Source organism: Herpailurus yagouaroundi, unplaced genomic scaffold (assembly GCF_014898765.1).
Source record: "Herpailurus yagouaroundi ecotype Mexico unplaced genomic scaffold, PumYag 77, whole genome shotgun sequence".
In the NCBI taxonomy this organism is placed as follows: Eukaryota; Metazoa; Chordata; class Mammalia; order Carnivora; family Felidae; genus Herpailurus; species Herpailurus yagouaroundi.
Window position 1 is genome coordinate 1901914 of NW_024412388.1, and position 23916 is coordinate 1925829.

Here is a 23916-nt window from a genome sequence, read left to right on the forward strand (position 1 = left end):
TGGAAGTAACACGCCCACCGGAGGGAGCAGAGAGGGGCGGAGGCCCGTTCACGGCGCGCTGTCTCCCCGTCCCCACCCGCCTCACCGGGGCAAGGATGCTGGGGCCCGACGTCGGTGACCAGCGGGGCCGAGGAGGGCGTGAGCCGGTGCTGGGGTCACACGCAGATGTCGGGGAGCACGACGCGGGGGCTCCGAACGCCCCCCGCGCACGGAGGAGAGCCCCCAGGGCCCACGCTGTGCGCCCCCAGGGCCGGCCGGACGGCAGGGAAAACCCAACAGCACCAGCAGGTTTCCCGGGGCACAGCCAGCTCAGCCCGGGCACCGGGGCCGGGTCTCCCCGAAGAGGAAGCAGACAAGCTTGTTAAAGAAAGCATTTCGTTAGCAGATCAGCCGGCCGATAACCACACAGCCCCGCGTCCAGGAGAGCCAGCGCTTGTGTTTAATGAAAACCTGGTGCTCCCGGGCCGGCCGCACGTCGGCCCGGAAGCTTCTCTTTTGCTTTCGCTTCCCTGCCCTCGATGCGGGGACCCCGCCGTGGTGGCCAGTCGGGGCGTGGAGCCGTCTGCCGGGGCTGGAACCCGCAGGATGGCGTCCAGCACGGGTCCCCCGCCGCCTCTGCTCCCCCCACCCCCCAGGATTTTCTAAATTAAACCTTGTAAATGGATTGGCCCGTTTCAATGGTAGCTCCCAAACAATTAGATACAATGTCCCCCTTTGAAACGAGAAGGGCAGGGGATTCATTGTAGCGTTTCTTGGCCGGTTTACAAAAGACTTAACATATATATCAAATTCATCGGAGTCCGAAAGCCGGGGAGTTCTGCGGTGCCCTCTTCAGAGCAAGCTGACCCTGTCTTCGGGAAGGAACAAGACCTAAATTCGACCACGCCGGCACAACACCGGCCGGAGCCCTTGTCAGAATTTCCATTCTTCTCCTTCTTGACCGAATGGGGTGCTGGGTTAGGAGAGCCACGTAAGAACGGTGGGGACCACGTTCCCCAGTAATGTGCGTGTGTAGATACACACGCTCTCCAGCCCCAAACCTACGACGAAGGAAGAGACAGACGTGCGGGACTTTTTCCCACGTTTGTGCCGCTGGGAAGGAGACGGTACAGCGGCAAGACCGGAAAGATTCTCGGACACGAGTTGCTTCAGCCCTGCGTGGGAAGACAGGAGCGTGGCAACCGCCAGGCACGCCAGGCCGTGTCCTCTCCCCGGCGGAGGAAGGAATTGTCTGCCTGTCCCTGGAGCCTGAGCCTGCCGTGGGGGCCCGACCCAGACCCGCTCTCCCCGCGGTCCCGCTCGGCTCTGAAAAGGCACAGGCAGGCCTCCGCCCCCCCCCCCCCCCCCCGCGGCTCCCGGAGCCGTCCCCCATCCGGCTTGGAGCACCGCCTGGGTGGCTTTTTAAACTCCAAGTGCTCAAGCCCTCAGGCAGCCTCAGGGCTCTGGTGTCCACAGCCCTTCCCAGGCAGAGACTGCCCACAGCGTGGGGACCTCAAGGAGGAAGGACACACAGCGGTGTTTCCAGAGTCCGCACCGGAACCGCCTTGCCTCTTCGGGGGTCCCTGAGAGGAGAATGCCCAAGGACCGGCGTCCCCTGCGGGGACAGGCCAGAAGCGGACCAGCCATTCCACTCCCCCTTGCTGCTTCTCTTTTGGGAAAAGCCCTCGCAGAGCCCCCCAGAGGCCTTCACAGATCCCGCGCAAAGCCGAAATCCAGGATGCAGGGAGGTTTTCTTTTTGCGATAAGCACACTGAAAGCGATGTTGCCCGCGTAACTCAGACACTCCTTGAAAGGTCCTCAAACTGTCAGAGGGGGAGAAGCGGTCCCATGCACTTGACCACTTTCACCTTTCTGAGCCGTCCGTTTGCTCCGGGCCGGGCAGAGCCGTGGCCGTGGCCGAGCACCCCGTGCAACGCGGGGGCAGCTTCTCGTAATTTCAACCGTAAAACCCCCAGATTACGTAGGAACGACAACCGTAGAACCCAAGTCGTCGTGTTCGAAAACAGTATCACCCTCGTGAGTTGCTTTGATATTTAAAAAAAAAATACTTGAGGAACTCAAGAAGCTGTCTAAAACTGACATCTATTTTAAATCTGAAATATTTCTTTGTCTTAAAGAACGCTGGGGGGAGGGAGTGACGTTTGTTTTCGCGGAAGGGTCTGAATGAGCATGGCCTGTGTGAAATCGACTGTTCTCAGGCACTTCTCTCTGCCTTGTGTTGGGAACGTGGGCTTATTTGTCCCCGAGCTCCGTCCACCTGCAAGGGGCCCGCTCCCGTGTTGGGAGAGGGACGAGGGGGGAGGAGAGGACCCACACTCGGGGCCACCACCGTCCCTGCGGACAGAGCAGAGACATTCAAACAGGGACCTAACCTCAGACCTTAGTCTGTCTGGCTTCGGTATTTTGAAAGCCGTTTGCGAGCAGACGTTTATTGGCTCCCATGAACCCAGCTGTTGCGACTTCCCCAGCTCTCAGATCCTGAAACCAGAGAGAAAACTCCAGCTGGGCCTTGCCCAGAGCACGGAGACAGGGTTTCAGCCGTGCAAGGCTGCAGCTGTTGAGGGCGCGGGTTTTCGCTGCTGTCACAGGCACAAACCTTTTTCCTTTTCTCCCGGTGGACGAGGCACCACAGGGGAGGGTTTCTTTTTCCTGGAGGAACAGGCCTCTCTCCCTCCTGTGAAAACGAGTGCTCAGCCCGTCCACATGGCAGACGGGGCCCTCGGTCTGAAGCCGGCCCAGCCGCCGAGGGGCACACGGTGAACGGGAGTCGCCCGCCCACTTCAGGAGTTTTTAAGGGGCTACAGAATCATGTATTACAGGCCCCTGCGGAAGGGGCCGGGCTCCGCACTGTAAATGCGCAATTTGTAACGCCCCCAGAGGCCAGGAGCCGCCCAGGCCTCAGTCCCACCGAAGAAGCCTGCGCGCGCGGCCTTTGTCCTGGGAAGTCAGCAAAGCCTGAGGACCAACGATCAGGAGGCGGCTGGCTGATAAGGCCTTTGTGCCGGTGGGAACAGGTCATAAAAACTCCAGAGCCTCCCTCACACCTCCGTGCCCTTGGCAATGGCATCGGCTGAGTTTGGAAAAGTTTGCTCCGGTCCCTGTTCACCTCCTGTCTCCCCTTCCGGGTGGAGGCAGGTTGGGGGCGCCCCTGCCCCCCCCCACCCTAACCAGGGCCCTGCGATTAGCACTAATAGCAATTAATTCTGTCTTCCGCTCAAAGTCCAGGCGGCCACGGCTGCGGGCCGCTGGCTGCCCTCCTGTGCTGCGCTCACACCCCTGCCAGGTGCCGTCCCGAGGTTGGGGAGAGGGCGCCTGCTGTGCACAAAGCTGCTCCCTGTGGCCAAGTGCACCAGACCCTCCCTCAGCTCCTCCAAGGCTGTGTTGGCGGGAGGACCAGTCCCCGGGGAGGCAGGCGGCCTGGGACCACACGTGGGGGCTGTAGAGGGGTCCCAGGAGGCCCCGGCAGCCCTCAGAGCTGGGAGGGGTGTGGGGGCGGGGACCTAGGTGGCCTTGGAGCGCGGGTAGGGGATTCCAGGAGGTCCAGTGGCCTTGGGAGCCACCGGGGTGGGGGGTCCCAGGAGAGGCAGTGGCACTCAGAGAGGGGGGTGAGGAGGGTGGAGGGGGGGGTCCCGGGAGGCCGGGTGGCCCTCTGAGGGGTCGGACGGGGAGGCGGAGAGGGGAGGCGGGCCGCGCCCAGCCCCTGCCAGCCCGGCTGGAGCAGGAGTTCAGGAGTCCCGGCCGGAGGCAGGATGCGGCCCCAGGAGCCGCGCTGAGCGGGACGCCAGGTCAGAGCGGGGCCTCGGGGAGGGACGCGGCCGCGGAGGGATGTGGTGGGCGGGCCCACATTGCCCTCTAACGGGGCCTGAGGAAAGCCGCCAGGACCCTCCTCTGGCCCCAGCCGGGCCCCAGCCAGGCCCCAGCCTGTGCGCACGTAGCTGGCGGCCGGGGCTACGTGCACTTGGTGAGCCGACTCGCTCACCGCCCAGATGCACGTGTGAGACCCGCCTGCCGACTCGGGGCCCCCTCCCCGGTCACTCCGGGGTCCCCTGGCTTCGTTGGAGTGTCCCAGACGCTGGGTCCCACTTTGAGATCCAGTGGCTCATCTGATTTGTTTTTCAAGTAACCATTTGGCCACTGCAATTTTTAGTGAAAGTGATACAAAACCGGGATCTTAATAGCAATGGCTTTGTGGCGACAGTTGCTAAGGTCCCTTCCCCATTTGAAATCCCCATGTCTTGGCAGCGACGTGTGTGACGGCAGTTGCCAAATAAAATGAAGGTGCGTGGGGGGCGGGTGGGGGGTGGGGAGGAACTTTGGGCTGCGTGACACGCCCGGGCCATGTGTGTTTCTGCCGTGCGGTGCCCTGGGAATCAATCCGGGCAGGCCCCGGGGACACCGTGGGGCTCTGTGTGTCCTGGGGGGGGGGTTCCCTGCTGTTGTCAGGACTGGTGGTTTGTAAAGGAGTCCGCACGGATGTGGCCTGTGGAGGGGAAAAGGGGTCCCACAAGTGACGGGGATGGCTCAGGCTTCCAGATGTTTCCTGGGGCCCGGAGGCGAGGGGGGAGGCTGAGGGCTCGTGCAGTCCGTGTGCCCAGCTCGAACCGTGTCCCCGGGACGCCCCCCCCCCCCCATGCTGGAAAACCTGGCCTGGTACCTAAGGCCCAGGTCCTCCGTGAGGGCGGGGCCGGAACAGCTCCGGGAGGGAAGGGCCTGGAGGAGCCTCAGCCCTCGAATTTTCTGGGTGCAGATGGAATCTTCTAGGTCTTTCTCTGGTCTCCCAGCCAGTCCTGCAGCCAGGCCTTCGGGCTTCTGGAAGGACCTTGGTTACTGTCGCCTGGATAGAGACCCAAATACCCAAGTGCTGGGGTGGTGGGCAGTGGCCTGGCTGTCTGACATTTCTGGAATTGGGATACAAGCCTTCCTGGTGTCGGCCCCACTCGTGTGAGGGGTCGGTACCGCCCCCCCCCAGCAGAGGACCCGTGTCGCTGCTCTCCAGGGGTGGGGAGGCTCCCAGGCACAGAAGAGCCCGGTTCTCTCCCACAGTCACCCCGGCCTTTGCAGCTGGTTCCAGGGTCCCCTCCCAAACAGCCCCTGCCCCTGTGGCCCTGCTGAGCCCTAGGATTCCCCAGAGCAGACGGCCCTTTCTCAGGACATGCAGCGGCACCGGCCGAGGCGCTCCGAGTACTGAGGCTACACTTCCCACGTTCTCCTCCCCTAGACCTGAGCCCACTGCTCCAGGCTTCGATCTCCGCCCCTCCCCCAGGCCCCACGCACCCCTCCCCGCGCTCAAGGTGCCCCCATCTGGGTCCCCAGGGCTGCCGGGTGCCGGTCACCAAGCTAGCCGCAGGCACGTGTGTCCCTCCACCGTCCCCACGGACGGTGTCCACGCTCACGGGAGACTCACGGCCTGCCGTCCTGGCCCACAGAGCCTCTGTCGGAGTTCACGGCCACTTTGAGAATGTCCAGACTGGCCCTCGACCCCCTCCAGGCCCCCACCGGCAAAGGGCATCTCGCGTACACTTTGAGAAAAGGAGCCTGAGACCCAAGCCAGGCCCCGCTGCCCGTGAGAAGCGCCAGCCTCCCTGGTGCCTGCCGCTGGGACCCCCCCGCCTGGGCACGGTGTCCTCCGTCCCCTTTACCGACCTCCAACAACGGGACGGAACAAACTACACGGGGCTCTAGCCCTTGTGAGCATATTCTGCAAAGTTCCAGGAGGGAGACTCTCAGCGGCAATTAGTGGGCAGGTCGAGTGGCCCGCGGGCGTCGCCTGTGTGCACGCAGCGTGGCTCTCTCGGCAGCCGGGACGGCAACACTCACCCCTTCTCTCTGCCTTTCCGCCTAGATTTATTATAAAGTCATCAAGGACATCGAGCCTGGGGAAGAGCTGCTGGTGCACGTGAAGGAAGGCGCGTACTCCCTGGGCCCGGTGCCCCCCGGTCTGGATGGTAAGCCCCCCCTCCTGAGGCCGCCCGTCACTCCTGCCACATGCCGGGGCCCGCCACTCAGACCCCGGGCCGGCGGGACCGGCCCCCTCCTAACAAGCTCTCCACTGAAGCGTCGCACTCTCCCCACCGTGGGTTATATGAGCCACACGCCGAATTCCCGCCAGGACTTCGGGCCATAGGAGCCAATGGGTATCGTGTGGCATTATATCTTTGTCGTGGAAGTGTCCCGGGGGACTTTTTGGTTTTTGTTTTTTTTTTTTTTTTTTTTAAATGCTGTATTATTAGCAGCATGGTTGTGTGGCTTGGAAACCTCCACCCTGCAGAGCTCCGTGCCGTGGGAGACGTTTCAGGGTCACTTCAGAGAGGGTAGTGCCGGCGTGTAGGTCTCTGAAAGCGGTGCCTGGTCTATCGTTGACAGCAGAGTCCGAGAGAAAAGTTAAGGGGAAACTGATGTCGTGAGAGGGGACATTTCGGGTTGGGGCGTTGCCACAGGGGCACTTGGACGGCAGCTGAGCCCCCGGAACCGCGTGTGGAGAGCCGCCCTCCTGTCCTTTGCTCCCGACTCGTCACTCGGTGCTCGTCCCCCGGGCACGCTTCCCACCCTTCCTCCTTCACACACACACACACCTACATCTCAGAGGGTGTTCGAAAATTCCAGCCGCAAGCAGGCTGGCGTTTCCGGAACGCGGCCTTCTCCTCCTTCGTCCCCACTGCGAAGCAACATGCCGTTCACCTGGGGACTCTGGAACAGCGTTCGGGTCCCTCCGAGGAACGAGGGACCCTGCACTGGCAGCGGAGGGCCGGTGGTTAACTCCCTGAGTGCCGCCGCTGAGCTCGCGGCGTCTTCCCTTTGAGACCCCACAAGGGAGCAGAAAAGCCACCTCCCCTTCTAGCCGGGGCTGGTGATTCCGCTCAGCTCACGCCGGAGCAGGCAGGAGGCCGCCTTTTCCCCTTCCTGTCTTTCCTTCCCTCCCCTCCAAAGGCACAGAGGCTTAATGATTAACACCACTTACCGCAGGTTCCTCTAATAATGCCACGACAGGGAGTGGCATGGGCCGGGGCCGGGAGCAAACACGGAGATCTCTGCCTTAATTTACCCTTTCGATCCCCGAGCCTGGCCCGGCGGCTGCGTCCTTCCTCCCCGCGGCCCATGTCCCTGAGCCGCCGCTCCCAAGTCGTCACGGAGCCGGATCCTATCTGCGCGCGCCTCTCAAGTTTGGTTTTAATTAGGCCGTCAAGAAAAGAAAAATTAACGGCCGAGGTCTGGGTAGCGAGGGGATGGGCTCATTTTCCTTAAAATAATCGTTGAAAAGACCTACGGGTCTCAGGTAGCACACGAGAGCTCGGGAAGATAAACCCACTCCCCTTCGGGGAGCACCCGGCCAGGGAATGTCGTTTGTATAATGAAACTTCTTTCTTCCAAAAGGTTTTAAAAACCTGGATTGCTTTCCCCCCCCCCCGCCCGTCCGCCCCCAGCGGGCCCCCCGATCTTAAAATAAGCCGGGTCCACATCTCCCTAATAATTCATCAAACATCTGTGGGCTAATTGCTTTCCACACATAATGGTCTAGCATCAAATATCTGACTTTTCATACTCTCTGCTGTCACAGTCATCCCCCAGCCCCCCAACGGCCGCCCCCTCCCCAGCTAAACTCAGAATCGCACAGAAAGAAAATGCAAAATCGTTCCTCGCTAAGATAATTATCATAAAAATCTTTTCTCCCGGCCCCAGCTAAACGCAGAGGCCCCTTATCACGGCAGGAATTTGGAGTGGGTTCTCCAGCACTTTTGAGCCTCCGGTCTGGTCCACTGCCATGCAGATACCGCATAATTGTGTCCCCCTCGGCTCTCGGAAGCCATTAGGCACCGATTTATTTTTCTGTCACATTCCTGCCTTGTGAAGTTGCGGACGGGACTTCACACAGACAGGCGGGGTGTGGATGTGACACGCACAGCACGGGCTGCCGTGGCCCGGGCCCGGTGTGGTTTGGGTAGCACACGGAGCCTCCGCCAGATTCGGAGCTGACTCACAATTTTTCGTGCTGCTGTTGCGGGCAGGGGCCTTGGGCGGGGACAGCGTTCAGGTATTGCGGCAGACACGGGGGCCCCTGGGTGCCGGCCCACTGGGGGCCGAGGGCGCCGTTCTGGTGGATCCCGGCCTGGAAATGCTCTTTGAAAGCCGCGGCTTTGGAAAAGAAACGCAGTTCCGGTCTCCCTGCAAGGGACTCAGGGCACAGGGACGCCACGTTCAGGTTCATTCAATAGTTGAGGCGACTTTTTATTTTCTGCTTATTCTTTCAGCACGGAGGGGAAAGATTTCCCTTGCGGGAAAGCTTCTTGATCTTGGGAGAAAATAAGGAAAATCATTTCCATTCCAGTATGCTTTTCTTTCGAGAAAGGCTTAAAATCGTTAACTTCGCTCCGCCTTCCAAAGAAGTCACAAGGATGCAGTGACTTGTATATAAAGCAGATGAGGAATACGATACAATGTAACGTAACATTATATGATATGATATAAGTGTAGTATAATATGACATAACAACATGATAGAATACAACGTAACACAATATAACCAGAATATAACCTATCCTTTTGGTGTTTTTTCACGTGGGGTTATTTGCGCCGGGCCCTGGGACCCACATGGCTGCATGCATCCTTTGTGGCCCGTGCAGCGTGCCCCGGACGTGTGCACTCAACGCCCGCCTTACCTGCGTGGGAGATGCTGGGACACCTGTCCACGCCACGGCACGGGGCGTGGGGGACTGAGGCTTAGACATGTCCGGTGTCCGTCTCTGTCCTTCAACCAGGGCAAACGTGGGTCCGTGGAGGGATGAGGGGCAGGGAAGGAGGGCGACATGTATCTCCAGTCAGTTCCGTGGCCTCTAGGAGGTCCTCAAACGCCGTCAGAGTGAGAATCAGGCAGGATTTTCATTTTAAATCCAAATTCCAGATCAACGCTGAGAGAATGGGTTGGTTGATGCTATGGGCGGGTGGGGTCGGCCTTTCTTCTCGTATTTGTTGTCAAATTTCAAACTTCTGGGACTGTTCCCAGTTGGGTCCAGAAAGAACAAACTATAGACTGGCGTTTCTAACTTACTCATGGCGCCGGTGGCGGTGGGAGGGCCCCAGGAAGTCAGAACAAACCCACAGGGGCCGTTTCTGTGGGGTCCGTGCATCCGGCCCCATTGTGAAATGGGGCTCTCGGTCCTCAGATGTAGAGGAAAGCCACATGTGTTCAGTCGAGGCGGGCCTGCAGGAGACGCCAGGGCGAGCCCAGCTCTCGCGGCCCGTCCGGTGCTCTCCCCGGGCCGCACACGGCGGGACTCCGCCACCCTGCCTCCAGGGCCCCGCCCGGTGCCGAGGCTCCAGTTACACGGCTCTGCCCCCTCCTCCCCGGGCGCCCTGGGCCGGCCATTCCGTCTGTCCCGGCCTCCGTTTCCCAGTTATAAATCGGGGGTAAGAATATTCTCCCCCCGGCAGCGCGTGGATTGGCACGGGCCTTAGACCCGCGAACACCGGGAAATTCCTATGGCAGCGCCTGCTGCGTGGGGGCTCCCAGACCTCCAGGGTCCCCATCGCCGTCCACGGCCCTTCCCGCGGACGCTCCGGTTCTCCCGCAAAGGCGATGCTTTGGAGACTAGCGGGGATGATGGCGCGGTGATGTGCACCCTCCCTGCGCCCCTCCCCCTCCCCGGACTCCACCCTGGCACCCAGGGGGCCCGCCCAGTGCCCGCGTGGGTTTTGTGCCTGCGCCTTCTCTGACTTGGTGCCCCGGGCGGCCCCGGGCCCCGCTGTCCCTATCCTCCCGCCCCTTGGTCTGCCCCTCGCAGGAACGGGAGCCTGCCCTGGTCTTTGTGTTTGCAGACACACTGAAGGGTCACTGGGGCGGCCACCCGCCCTGCCTCCTCCAGCCCCCGGTCTGCGGTTGGTGTGGACCGGCTGGCCTTGCCTCCTCCTGGTCCGTTTCGCAGCTCGCCGTGCGTCTGCGGCCCTTCGGGGAGGTGTATGGGGCAGAGCCTTCGCGGCCTCAGAGGCCCACACGGGGGGCCCCGCCAGGCTCTCGCCCGGAGCAGGGCTGGGTGCTGTAACTCGACTCCCCGACCCAGACAAGCGAGAGCTGCTTGTCCCCATCTGTGTTGAATTCCTCCAAACGAACACTTTCTCGACAGCCCGCTCCGGTCGATGGGCAGGCCGGCAGGCCCGGACGGTGCGTCAGACCAGCACTGGAGCCCGCCCGGCCTGTCCGCAGGGCCCCTCTCGGCAGCACCCCCACCCCGCCCCGTCACCCAGATGTCTGCCTCCACGCAAAGATGTGGACAGAAGTCACATTTGTGCACCTGAGGGGGTCGTCCAAGACCCCGGAGCATCTCGGATCCAGCTCCCACGGAGCCTGCCCCTTGGGTGTCGGGGAGTGGGGGCCTCCAGGTGCCACCAGTGGGGATGCCAGGTGTGACCACACACCGGGAACGGTGCCTCCAACGTTAGTCTCAGGGAAGCTTCTGGTCGGGAACAGGTGGCCCGCCCTCTCTCCTGACCCCCTGTCCGGGCTGCAGAGCACCCCCTCCCTGTCCTCAGCACTCTGAGATGTTTCCGGTGGTCTCTCTGACATGGGAGGGGGCGTGCCTGTGCCCCCACCTCCCTGCGTCCTTGACTTCCACGCCCCTCGGGGGCAGGCCATTTGGGTCAGCTTATTAAGGCTAAGCTCTGCACAAGCTTGTACACACACACACACACACACACACACACACACACAGAAGCACAGGCACACATGTCCACACTCCAACACACGGTCACAGGCACACACAGAGGCTCACTCTTGCACACATATAACCTGTTGACCCACACACGTTCACACAAACACACACGAAGCCACGCACAGAAATACAGCCACATAGCACACGCACAACTGCACACAACCAAACATTCACACACGTGTGCACTCACATGTACATATGTGCACATGCACTCACTCTTAACATGCACAACACATGCCAACCGTGTGCACAAATGTGTGCACAGAAACAGACATTTGCACGTGCAGAGCAAGCGTGCACGTTAACGCCCACACATACGTGCACAGGTGCCCTAACGCCCAGGCGCACTCGTGTGTGAACATGTGCCAGCACACACATTTCCACACGTGTAGCCGCACATGGAAGCACCTGCGCGCTCTGGCGCACGCACACGAGTACGCACGCACACCAACACAAACAAGTGTGGATGCACAAATATCTCTACACGTTCACACAGAGGTGCACAGACAAGGATGCAGATGTGTTCAGTTACACACGTTCGTGCACACGCACACTCACAGCCACACACCCGTGCACAAGCACACGAGCATGCACACATCCGCTCAACGCACATGCAGGCACGCTTTCCGACTTGGGTCCCAGCTTTCAGCGCAAGCGTTCCGTCCCGTCCTCGGGCAGGGAGGGGACACGGCGCTGGGGAGAAGCCACTCGCAAGCCATGGCCCGGGTGGGGGCTCGGGGATGGGCCCAGAGGACGTCTCCGCCGGGAAATTTACGGCTTTGAGCGGGTTGTTTGGCTTGGCACGGTGGTCAGGATGCCGCCTCGTAAACTTAATAATAGCTGCCCCCCTTTTAATTTGTTTGACCTTGACGACAGTAATTTACGATATGCATTAGAGCTCTGTCTTCTTTTTTCCCCTGATTCATAAACAAACCACTTGGCCAGCTTCCTTCTCTGCTCCCAAGCGCAGGGCCTTCTGGAGCCCGGCGTGGCCTCCTGCCACGCGGGGGTGGGGCCCGGTGTTTCTCGGCATTTCTGATGGTGCGGACACAGGGTCCCCTCGGTCCCCAGGTCCCCGGGGCGGCCGCACCCGGCCCGGGATGAGGGCAGAAAGGAAGCGGGAGCGGGAGCGGCCGGTGTGGGAAGCGGGGCCCGCCGCCCCCGCCCCCAACACCCCCTCTCGGGCCCGGAGCCTGGGCCCCGTCTCGCGCTCCCCACGGACCTCCCACCCTCTGTCCCTAGCAGGGGAGCCCACGTTCCGCTGCGACGCCTGTGACGAGCTCTTCCAGTCCAAGCTGGACCTGCGGCGCCACAAGAAGTACGCGTGCGGCTCCGTGGGGGCCACGCTCTACGAGGGCCTGGGCGAGGAGCTCAAGCCGGAGGGGCTCGGCGGTGGGGGCGGCGAGCAGGCCCACGAGTGTAAGGACTGCGAACGGATGTTCCCCAACAAGTACAGGTGCGGCTGCCCCCCATCCCCCCAGGCCTCTTCCCCTCCCCCCGCACCCCCCTTGTCCTCCCCGCTCCGCACCCCCTCACTGCCCCCCAGGCCCCCCAAGCTGGTCAGCAGAGCCGGCTGACCCTGGGACCACAGCTGGGACCTCGGCCCTCAGCCCTGTCCACACCGACGAGCCGAGAGAGCCTTAGGGACAGGGAGAGACCAGCGTCCCCTCCAGTGTGACTCACCTCGGGGCAGGTACCCCTCCCTGCCCACTCATCTGTCACTACACACAGCGTGGCCCATGAGCTGGTGGCTGCAGGCCACAGGTGCTCCCGGCTCTGACCCCTGGCCGGTGCCCCCCACCCCCGGAAGATCCGCGTGGTCGGTAGAGATATTTCTGGCCCTGCCATTCTGCAGTCAGGGCTGAGCCTTGGAGATAGACCACGGGGAAGGCGAGAAATGCAGGCCAGACCCTGAGACGTGCAGGGCTCAAGTCCCAAGGCCACTCCCGTAGCAAGGCCTAAGACCAGGACGGCAGGATGGCAACACCCTGCTGTCCCGGGGTCCGTGCGATGCCCCGGACCCTCTGCACACACAGACCACTCCTCACACGGTGGGCGGGAGCTGGCGGCTCAAGGCCGCCCGGGGGTCCCTCATCCCCCACCCCGGGCACCGGCCTCTGCTTCAGGGATGGAACCCACCTGTCCTGGGAGGTTTCACAGGCGTGGGCACGGTACACCAGGCCCGCCATGTGATGGCCGGACGTGGTCAGCCTAGAGCAGGCAGGAGCTGGCCCTCCCCCTGGGAAGTGGGGGCCCCGAGGACCCCTGAGAGCCCCCCCGGGAAAGATGAGCCTCTGGGCTTTGTGGGGACAGCGTCAGGGGCATGCGGTCCCAGTGCTCCTGCGAGAAGCATGACGACTCGTCCGAGGTAGGCCCCTCCTCCGACCTTTGAGAATCTCCCCAGGACAGCTCTGCACGGTCAGAGCAAAGCCCCGTCGGGTCACTGACTGGCGGTGGTGTCGCTGGGAACCGAACGCCAATCCCACCGTGGGCTCCCCGGGGATGGGAAACCCTCCACCCTGAACAGATGACTAAGAAAATGAGCGTTTGGGCAAATCCCAACTGAGACCCTGGGCGGTAAGCGCTGCTCAAGAGGGTCCGTGTTTTCTTTACATAAACACATAAATCACAATTAACAACAGGGAAAAAGATACAATCTGCCAGCGCTCGAGAACCAAGCGTTTCTGATGTAAATGGATGGCTGGGCCCCATAATTAACGGGCCGTGATGTATTACTGCTCTGCTCACGGAGATTAACGGTCACACCTGGGACAGGAGGCGAGCCAGGACGTCCCCCCCCCACCCCCCGAGAGGAGGGGTGAGGAGTGGCTCCTGCATCCAGGCACAGTTGCCCCTTCCCGGCGGCTGTGTCCTCCCCACCTTCGGGGACCCACCCGCTCACCCCCGTCCCGCCCCCTCGGTGTGTGCCAGGCGGGTAGGCCGGGCGTGGCCTTGGGTCTCCCGGGCCTCGCCCCCACTCCGGGGCTCTCGGCGGTGCTGGCGGCTTCTGCGCCCCTTGTCTGAGGTCAGCCTCAAGGTTAAGGTTACCCCGAGGGGCCTCGAGGAGCTGTGAGCCGGGGTCCCGCCCTGCCGCCGGCCGCCTGGAGGAGACGTTTGCACGAGGGCCTGAGCTCTGTCCGGGCAGCGCTTCCTCCCCGTGGGATGGGGGAGGGCCGTCTCTGCCCTCCGTCCTGCTGGCCCGTCCAGAGAGGAGGCGGGCAGACGCGCTGCCCGCCGGGACTCACTCCCGTCTCTGGGCAGGGGGCGGTGGGGACGGGAGGGGCCGCGGCCGGGCGGGGCGGCGGGCAGGCCCCCCCGGTGACCCCAGCCCCCTGTCCGCGTGCAGCCTGGAGCAGCACATGGTCGTGCACACGGAGGAGCGGGAGTACAAGTGTGACCAGTGTCCCAAGGCCTTCAACTGGAAGTCCAACCTCATTCGCCACCAGATGTCCCACGACAGCGGCAAGCGCTTCGAATGTGAAAACTGTGTGAAGGTAACGCGCCCGCCGCCCCCGCCCATGCCCCCCACACGCGTGCGGACGGAGGGTGCAAATAAGACCGGAAGCCCTCTGGGGCTCTCGGTTTACGGAGGAAGGGCAGCGGGAGGGGGCGCAGGGAGACCCGACCCCGCGCTCTCTAGGGCGGGCTCCTGCCCCCCACCTGCCAGGGCGTCGTCAGAGCGCTTCGGGTCGGCCACGCTTTCCGAGCGCGTGCCCGGAGCATCCTCCCCCCCCCCACCCCGGCCACCGCTCCCCCAGGCATTACCGCTGAGGGGACAGTCTGGCGGACACGGGCAGCTCACCCCAGGCCGTCCAGCGGGTCACCGCGACAGCAGAGACCCCTCCCGGCCAGGCTCGGCGCAGGGGGCAGAGCAGCGGTGAGACCCGCCCCCCGTCCCCCGACCCGGCGGCCAGAACTGGGCCCACAGGGGAGCGAGCAAAGGTGTCTGTCCCCCCCAGGTGTTCACAGACCCCAGCAACCTCCAGCGGCACATCCGCTCCCAGCACGTGGGCGCCCGGGCCCACGCCTGCCCCGACTGCGGGAAGACATTCGCCACGTCCTCGGGCCTCAAGCAGCACAAGCACATCCACAGCACCGTCAAACCTTTCATATGTAAGTGGTCCCCCAGCCCAGCCGCCCCGCTCTCCCTACTCTCGTCCTCACTCACACCCCGGCCAGAGCTCTGAGAGGCGTGAAAATGCCGGTGACGCTCACCGAGTTCTGCTCATCCCCACAACGGCCTTTAGGGAGCCCGGCCTGGGTCCCCAGCACTGTCGGGACAGCAGGTGGCGGCCGTAAGTGCCCCTGTCCTCACGGAGCTTACGCGCCGTGGAGGAGATAGAGGCTGGACCAGATGAACGATGAGGGCACGTGCGTCCGGCCTATCAGCCCAGACGGGACGCAGGCTTAGGAGGCTCTCCGAGTGTCCAGGGTGGCCCAGGCGGATGCTGGTCCTGTGAGTGCAGGGGGGCCAGGATGGCTTGTCAAACGAGAGGCTTTCTGGTGGACGCCTGGCGGACGGGCGGGTGTGAGGGGGCCCCTGCGGGGGACGGAGGTGCTTGGGACGGGAACTGGGAGCACAGAGGCCTTGAGGCTGGCGTGTGGGGGGGAGTAAGTGAGGGGGACTAAGAGGAGAGGGGCCACGGGTCCCAAGGGCCAGGTCGTGGGGACTTTGTGAGCCAGCGTAGGGTCACCACCCTTATTCTCAAGGAGTTCGGAAGCCACGGAAGATTCCTCTCCACCTGGCAACGTGCTGAGTTATTCACACGAGATTGTGCTCGGCCATCACGTCAAGTGATTTGCACTGTCACCAATCACACAAATTGCACTCAGCAACCATCCACACGTACTGTGCAGTCATCACCCACACGGACTGTGCAGTCGTCACCCACGTGACCTGTGCAGAGTTATCACCAGAATTGCCTGGACTCATCATCCCCATGGGATTGCATGGGGTCAGCATTTCACACACACGATCTCATAGCACCCTTCAGGGCCACACTGTCTCCTAGTGGCAGAGAAGGAAACTGAGGCTTGCAGACATTAGGGGAGCAGGTGCTCAGGGCCACGCTGCAGAGCCTGGATTCTAGCCCAGGCCTGGCCCTTGACCCTGGGCTGGGGGGGGGGGGGGGGGGGGGAGCCTCTCAGACCCCACAACACCGGTGTGAGGAAGAGGAACTCTGGGAGCTTGAGGACTGGGGGCCGGGGGACGCCTCAGCGATGCTGTTCTGGTGTGGGACACCCAGGGCTGACCGGCCGGTCAGGCCTTTGTCGGGTGGCTGGGGCTGTGCCCTCCTCCTGCTGCTGTCCCCAGCCCAAGCTTCCAGCTGCCCTGCTAGAGATGACCCAGACACCAGCCTTCCTCGGCCGCTCAGCCCCCCAGTCACCTGCAGGTCCTGGATGGAGACCTGTGCGCCCTGGGGTGCACCAGTGGTTCCCCCTGGGAGGGGTCAGGAAGAGGCGAGCGGGTGTGAGTGGGAGCCAGGGGCTGGGACTTGGTGACTGCAGGTGTGTGTCCTGCATTCTGTGGATGAGGGTCCCAGGGAGTCCCACCGTGGGGCATCGAATAGCAGCTCGGAGTTTCTAAATGAGCTTAAGAGCAGGAAGTCGTGCAGAGGTTCAAAAGCTACCGCCTTTCCGGGCACGCGGAGATCTCGGCGAAGTCTCCCTGGAGCATATTTAGTGACAGAAGCTCCAGGGACCGTAGGTCTCTACCGCCGTTCGCACCGCCTGCACAGACTCCCCGTGTGGGTGGGCAGGGTGTGGGGCAGCCTGGCCGGGCCCCCGGGGCCGCAGCTCCCGCGACCGGCTTGCCTGCACACACAGGTGCCTCAGATAGGGTGGCACACGCTTGGGAAATGGCACGTAAGTGTGGCTTTGCACGTCCTCCAAACCCCGGCGGAGCCTCCTTCGGCCCGTGGTAAAGGCCGTGTTGCGCTTGGAAAGGCGAACCCGCAAACGAGCGAGGAGGGGCGCAGACAGCGCGCGCCGGTCAGGAAGGACGGGCTGCTTGGAGGGGTGCGGGCTCACGGCAGCGCGGTCACGGGCGTGCCCAGACGGCGTCCACCTGCCGGGCACCCCCTGCGTGGATGCACACGGCAACTGTGGGATCTGCCCAGACGCCCCCAAGCCCTTTCCCCGCTGACCACGCAGGCCGAGGCGGCGTGGCCTCTCAGGGTGCCTCCTGCCCCGCGGAGCGGAGCGTGTGCTGGCTGTTTGGGAGGGCGGTGTCGGGCACGCAGGTGGTCAGCCTCCCGTGGGCACTTTCCGGAAGGGGCCCCTCCCTAGAGTGAGTGTCGCGTGGGAGCGCATCTGCGCACACACCCTGTGAGCAAAAGACACGCGGTGGCCAGGGCCACTCTGCACCCCGGCAGGGCCGGGGGGCCCCACTCACGTCCACCGCGGGCCGCACCGGCTCTGAGCCAGCTGCCAGCGTGCGGGTCCGGCCGCCCCGTGAGGATCTCGGGCCCCCAGGAGGGTCCTCGGTAGCCCCAGCGTCCCTGCCACACCCTCCACCCTGCGAGCAGAGCGGTGGGAGCCAAGGGGCCCGGACTCCCCACGACCGGGCGCGGGGCCGGCCCTGAGGCCCTGCCGGGAGCTGCCCCGGCGGGGGTGGGGGGGGTCGTGCGCGACGCCGGTTCCCAATCTGGGGTTCGTAGCAGCCAGTGACGAGGCACCGGCGAGCCGGGCCGGGACACAGTGACACGTCACTCGTTCAGCCAGCAAGGGCAGCCCGAGCTGAGGACCGGCCTTGCTCCTCCGAGGCCGGGTGGGCGACCCGAGTGTATTTATAGACCGTCTCCTCTGTATCAGCCGCCTCCCAAAAAGGGCAGATTTGATCCAACAAGGCCGCGCTCTTCCCCCCTCAGCCTAGAACACGTCCCGCCACGCCGACGGCCAGGAAGGCAGGGCCTTTAATATAAATAGATACTGCGATGAAAGCACGCGATAATCCGGGGCCAGAGCCCCCGCGGCAGGAGCAGGACACCAGGCGGCCGAGGATTTGTGTGAACAAGAGACAGGCTGGAATCACTGTTTCCACTGGGGCTGCGTTTAGGGAGCAAATCGTCCTGCAGAGAGAGACACGTGTGCACGTGCGCGCCTCCCTTTCTGGCTAGAAAAACAAGTAAAGAAAGGAAGCAAAGCTGGTGATTCCGTGACGACACTCGACCCACAAGCCATCGGGGAAATGGGGAGACGGGGTCGCCTGGGCCCGGGGGTCCTGGTGTTCGGCTCTGGCCAGCAGCGCCCCCTCCTGCCGAGAACAGAGGCCGGTGTCCCCCAGCCTGAGCCTGGTGCTTCTTCACCCCAACCTCTCGCTCTCTCGAACTCGGAACCAGCCCGTCTCCACGCGGCCTGGCTTGGGCTTCCCTCCCGTGCCCACCTTCCAGCCATCCCCGGACGGTCACTACACACAACCAGGGGCCGTGCTCCCACGCCCAGACCCCCTAAGCATCCCCCGAGTGGGCTGGTCCCCCCGAGGCCCCTCTCCCCAGACGGAGAGCAAGAGAGTTAATCTGGCAAGTGGGGTTTCCTCTTAGTGGCGGGGACAGTGTCACTGAGGTAGACAGGGTGCAGGTGGGAACCCTGGGGCCCGGGGGGGACTGAAACAGGTGCCTGGGTGGCTGCACACCGGGGTTTAGCCCCCGGCAGGGATTTCAGGAGACCTTGGCCCCCACATCACAAACACTCATGTGCACAAACAGCACATGTACCCCACTTTCTAACGGGAAGGTTGAGGCAGGCGCCTGAGACCTGACCGAGTGGGAAGGTGCAGGCAGGTCTCACCAGTGTGTGCCGGTCACCACAGGTCAGCCCCCAGGGTAGGGTGCCCACACACGCTTACATACGTGTGCATACATGCAGGCACACACATGCAGGCACACGCACACACTCGTGCACACACATGTGCACAGATACACGCACTCGTGCAAACACGCATGCAGACACACGTGTGCACACTCATGGGTGTTCGTGCACACAGATACACACTTGTGCAAACACACATGCAGACACACGTCCGTGCACACTCATGGACACTTGTGCACATGCCCACAGAGACACGCACTCATGCAAACATGCAGACACACGCGTGTGCACACTCATTGACACAGTGCCCACAGATACATGCACTCGTGCAAACACACGCACAGACACGCGCGTGCACACTCATGGACGCTCGTGCACACGTGCCCACAGGTACACGCACTCGTGCAAACACGCATGCAGACACACGTGTGTGCACACTCATGGGTGTTCGTGCACACAGATACACTTGTGCAAACACACATGCAGACACGTGCGTGCACACTCATGGACGCTCGTGCCCACAGATACACACACTTGTGCAAACACACATGCAGACACACGTGTGTGCACACTCGTGGACACTTGTGCACATGCCCACAGAGACACACACTCGTGCAAACACGCACGCAGACGCGCATGCACCCATGGACTCTCGTACCCACAGATACACGCACTCGTGCACACATGCAGACACGCGTGTGCACACTCATTGACACACGTGGCCACAGATACACGCACTCGTGCAGACACGCACGTGCACATTCATGGACGCTCGTGCACATGTGCCCACAGATACACTCACTCAAGCAAGCACACACGCAGACACGCGCGTGCACACTCATTGACACACGTGCCCACAGATACACACTCGTGCAAACACGCAGACACACGTGTGTGCACACTCACGGATGCTCATGCACACAGGCCCACAGATACATGCACTCATGGACGCACGTGCACACGTGCCCACAGGTACACGCACTCGTGCAGACACACGTGCGTGCACACGCGCGCACACACGTGTGCTCGCGCACACAAGCAGTCTGCTCCCGATCGCGGGGCCCCGCCCCCTCCACCGCAGGGTTTCCCCGTAATTTCATATCGTTTGTCTTTGCTTTGTGCTGATGTTTTAGGTGAGGTCTGCCACAAATCCTACACGCAGTTCTCCAACCTGTGCCGCCACAAGCGGATGCACGCCGACTGCCGCACGCAGATCAAGTGCAAGGACTGCGGGCAGATGTTCAGCACTACCTCCTCCCTCAACAAGCACCGGCGGTTCTGCGAGGGCAAGAACCATTACCCGCCGGGCGGCATCTTCGCCCCGGGCCTGCCCCTCACCCCCAGCCCCATGATGGACAAGGCGAAGCCGCCCCCCAACCTCAACCACGCCGGCCTGGGCTTCAACGAGTACTTCCCGTCCCGGCCGCACCCGGGCGGCCTGCCCTTCTCCGCGGCGGCCCCCCCGTTCCCCGCGCTGGCCCCGGGCTTCCCGGGCATCTTCCCCCCGTCCCTGTACCCCCGGCCGCCCCTGCTACCTCCCACGCCGCTGCTCAAGAGCCCCCTGAACCACACCCAGGACGCCAAGCTCCCCAGCCCCCTGGGGAACCCGGCCCTGCCCCTCGTCTCCGCCGTGGGCAACAGCGGCCAGGGCGCCACGGCCGCCACGGGGCCTGAGGACAAGTTCGAGCGCCGCCTGGAGGACTCATACGCCGAGAAGCTCAAGACGCGGGGCAGCGACCTGTCCGACGGCAGCGACTTCGAGGACGTCAACACCACGACCGGGACGGACCTGGACACGACCACGGGCACAGGCTCGGACCTGGACAGCGACGTGGACAGCGACCGGGACAAGGCCAAGGACAAGAGCAAGGCGGCCGAGGGCAAGCCCGAGTGCGGGGGCGGCGCGGCGCCCCCGGGTGCCCCGAACAGCGTGGGCGAGGTGCCGGTCTTCTACTCCCAGCACGCCTTTTTCCCGCCGCCCGACGAGCAGCTGCTGGCCGCCTCGGGCGCCGCGGGCGACTCCATCAAGGCCATCGCCTCCATCGCGGAGAAGTACTTTGGCCCCGGCTTCGTGGGCATGCAGGAGAAGAAGCTGGGCTCGCTGCCCTACCACTCTGTGTTCCCCTTCCAGTTCCTGCCCAACTTCCCCCCGGCCCTCTGCCCCTTCGCGGACCGCTCCCTCGCCCACAACTTGCTGGTCAAGGCCGAGCCGAGGTCGCCCCGGGACGCCCTCAAGGTGGGCGGCCCCAGCGCCGAGTCCCCCTTCGACCTCACCACCAAACCAAAAGAGGCAAAGCCCGCGCTGGCCGCGCCCAAGGCGCCCCCGGCGCCAGCGTCCGGGGAGGAGCAGCCACTGGACCTGAGCATCGGTAGCCGCGTCCGAGCCAGCCAGAACGGAGGGGGGCGGGAGCCCCGCAAGAACCACGTCTACGGGGAGCGCAAGCTGGGGGCCGGGGAGGGGCTGCCCAAGGCGTGCCCGGCACAGCCCCAGCAGCCCTCCCTGCACTACGCCAAGCCATCGCCCTTTTTCATGGACCCCATCTACAGGTATTAACATCCCTGCCTTCACCTGCTCTCCCAGAGGGGCCGCCACCGCCCGGCTGGGCGTCTGGGCGTCTGGGCGGGGCCTCCCGGACGCTCGGGGCTCCCTCTCGCGGACAGCCGCTGGGATCCCCGGCCTCCCCTCGGACCCCACCCGGCCCCGCTGTGTCTCCAGCCGCCTTCTCTGGACCAGCTGTGCCTCCTGCAAAACTCAGACCCTTGCTCTTTCCTCCGCTCCCAGCCCCGGTCCCGAGGCCGCCCTCGTGGCTCCTACCCCGCCCCGGAGCCACAGCTGGGGTTCCTGGTGGCCCAGGAGAAAGCAGAGAAGGAGCCGCTGGTCCCTGGGAGCGGGGGGAGGGGGAGGAGGAGGGGGAAGGAGCAGCTTGAGGGTCCGCAAAACACAAGCATCCACCTCTCTGATAGCCCTCCCAGTGAGGGCTTTGATCCCCTCCCCAAATTCTGGGCAGGCTCCGATCAGGTGGGCTTGTTAGGTGGGAGGGGTCCCGCCGCCACCACACGGTGTCCTGCGGGCGGGTGCTGGGCAGGCCGAGCCTCGAGGAGAGGGCGGCCTGGGAGGGGGGCCGGGGGGTCCAGGAAGCAGGTGCCAGGCACAGCTGTGGGGCTCAGGCTGCTGAGGCCGATACCGCCGGTGCCCGTGTGTGACAAGCCCGTGCGCACACACACATGTGCATGTACACCTGGTGTTCAGGGAGCACCAGAGTTCCCCAAGGGGCCACTGTGGCCTGGAGACGGTGTGCGAGTGAGGAGCCCACATCTGCTGAAGGTGCGCATGGGTGCGTCTGCTGAAGGTGCGTCAGAGCACGAGCCCGGGCTGGCCCAGCCTCCCACCCTCTGCACTCAGCACCCGTGGCCCCGGCCGCCTGTGTGTGCGGCCAAGGACTGACATCGTCACCACAGGAAACGTGGAAAATGCCCCTTTAAGTGTTTGGTGCAGAACACCCCATCCACAGACGGTTTGAGAAAGTTGACCGGACGCTTGCAGAGGAGGGGGTGACTCTCCACCTGCCAAATGCGTCTCCTTAGCTTTCTGGGCCAAACGTGCCCGGCGAAAGGCCTAGAGGGCGCCTGACAGTTTGGTGAGGCTCCCCAGACTGTAGGCACGGCCCTGAGTGCCCCTGGGATGTGCAGAGGACGGCAGGGTGATTGCAGGCTGAGAGACGGGACCTCCCCGTCGGGCCACAGGGCTGGAATCAGCGGGCTGTCAGTTAACTTCTTCCCACCCTGTCCCCGGCCTCCCCGCCCTCTCTTCAGGCCCCCGCTGCGCCCCTCTGCCCCCTCTCACCTGGTTTAGGGCCACAGGCCTTTTACCGGAAGCTGGGAGAGACCAAGAGGGGGAAGTCCAAACGGGGCTCCTCTGAGACCCAGCACACCCCTGGCTCTGGCTGTCAGCCCTGGGGTCCATCAGCCGAGGGAGGGGCCGCCTGGGCCCCAGGTTCGGGCACAGACACCAGCAAAATGCCCTAGGGCAAGCTGGCTCCACATCCCTCCCTGCCACGACCAAGCCCGTCAGGACAAACGTGCGGTGTTTGGAGGGCGGCTGCGACTGCCCACAAACAGGCCGGGCCCTGGGGCTGGGGGCCAGGGCCCCCCTCCTCTCCTGGGTGACTCCAGCAAAACCCTGCACCGTCCCCCACGGGCCGGCCCCCGGGTCCCGTTCACCCCGAACACGTGACCCACAATCCTCCATCCCCCGGGCTGGGCGCACGTGACAGTGCGGTCGGCCGGGCTCAGCTGGCCTTGGATGCTCAGGAACCAGCCTGACACGACTGCCCAGCCTCCTCCCTGGGGTCCCCTGGCTTCAGGGACGATCCGCCAACCCCACAGCATCTCGCTCGACGGCCGAGTCCGACACCGTCCAGCTCTGAATGGGCCTCGGGTAGGCCCCACAGAGCGAGACGCCCTCCAGGCCAGCTTCCCACACGACCAACACCGCCTCTCCGGGGGGAGGCCCTCCACGCCCCCTCCCGCGCCCTCTCCCTCCTGGGCCAGGCCGGCGGGCCTGCGCGGTTCCCGGTGGCCCCTGGGACACTCCCAGGGTGGCCATGCTGTCTCCCTGCGGCTCACCCCTCTCCTTGTGCCATCTGTACATCCTGCTCTGGTCGGCGTCCAGCCGGCTCCCGGCTGTGCAGCAGAGCAAGGCCCTGGTGTGGACAAAACGGGAGTGGCTGGTGGGGTTTGCTCAGAGCAGCCGTTGTCTGTGTGCAGAGAAGTGGCAGGTCTCCCCGGATGGCACTCTGTGAGTCTCTACCCAGCCCCTCCCCGCCCCGAGGGGACTGAGGCTCTGGCCACTTCCTCTGCTTGTCCTATGATGGGTTGTCACCAGCATCTGGGGAATATTCTAGAATTGTCCTCTCCGGCAGCCATTGTGAGCTTTTCGGTAGACCCCACGTGGCAGCCATGGGAGGCCCTGAGGACCCCCCGGGACAGCCGCTGGGTGGTTGGTGGACCTGCAGGGGTGCGGAACCGGGCGTGGGGAGCAGGGGGGAGGTACAGCAAGCGTTCAGGCAGGTGGCAGCCTGGAGGCCGTGCAGGTGGGCAGGTGGGCCGCTTCACGACACCCCCCACTGTCAGGCGCACAGAGTAGCCGCGGGGGGGCGCAGATGGGCACCCTCCCTGTGCAGCCCCAGCGGCTCGGTGGGGTACGTAACCCTCTGTGTTGCCTGCCGTCCAGCAGGGTAGAGAAGCGGAAGGTGACAGACCCCGTGGGAGTCCTGAAGGAGAAGTACCTGCGGCCGTCCCCTCTGCTCTTCCACCCCCAGGTAAGACCCAGGGCTGCTGGGCCTCGGGACCCCCCATCCTGGGGCCAGGTGGGCAGGCAGGGCTCGGGACCCCCCATCCTGGGGCCA

At 63.8% G+C, this 23916-nt stretch overlaps 1 protein-coding gene across 5 annotated transcripts in view; it reads left to right on the forward strand.

The window, feature by feature from the left end:
* Positions 1-23916, forward strand: part of PRDM16 (PR/SET domain 16) — a 255306-nt gene that overhangs the window by 206577 nt on the left and 24813 nt on the right. For 2 of the 5 annotated variants that reach the window (XM_040459158.1, XM_040459122.1), the window contains exons 5-10: positions 5843-5945; positions 11942-12155; positions 14046-14193; positions 14659-14812; positions 19642-21055; positions 23742-23829. In XM_040459158.1, the coding sequence (XP_040315092.1) occupies positions 5843-5945; positions 11942-12155; positions 14046-14193; positions 14659-14812; positions 19642-21055; positions 23742-23829 (2121 nt within the window). The remainder of the gene's footprint in view (positions 1-5842; positions 5946-11941; positions 12156-14045; positions 14194-14658; positions 14813-19641; positions 21056-23741; positions 23830-23916) is intronic. The other 3 variants (XM_040459139.1, XM_040459149.1, XM_040459129.1) reach the window with 3 other exon arrangements.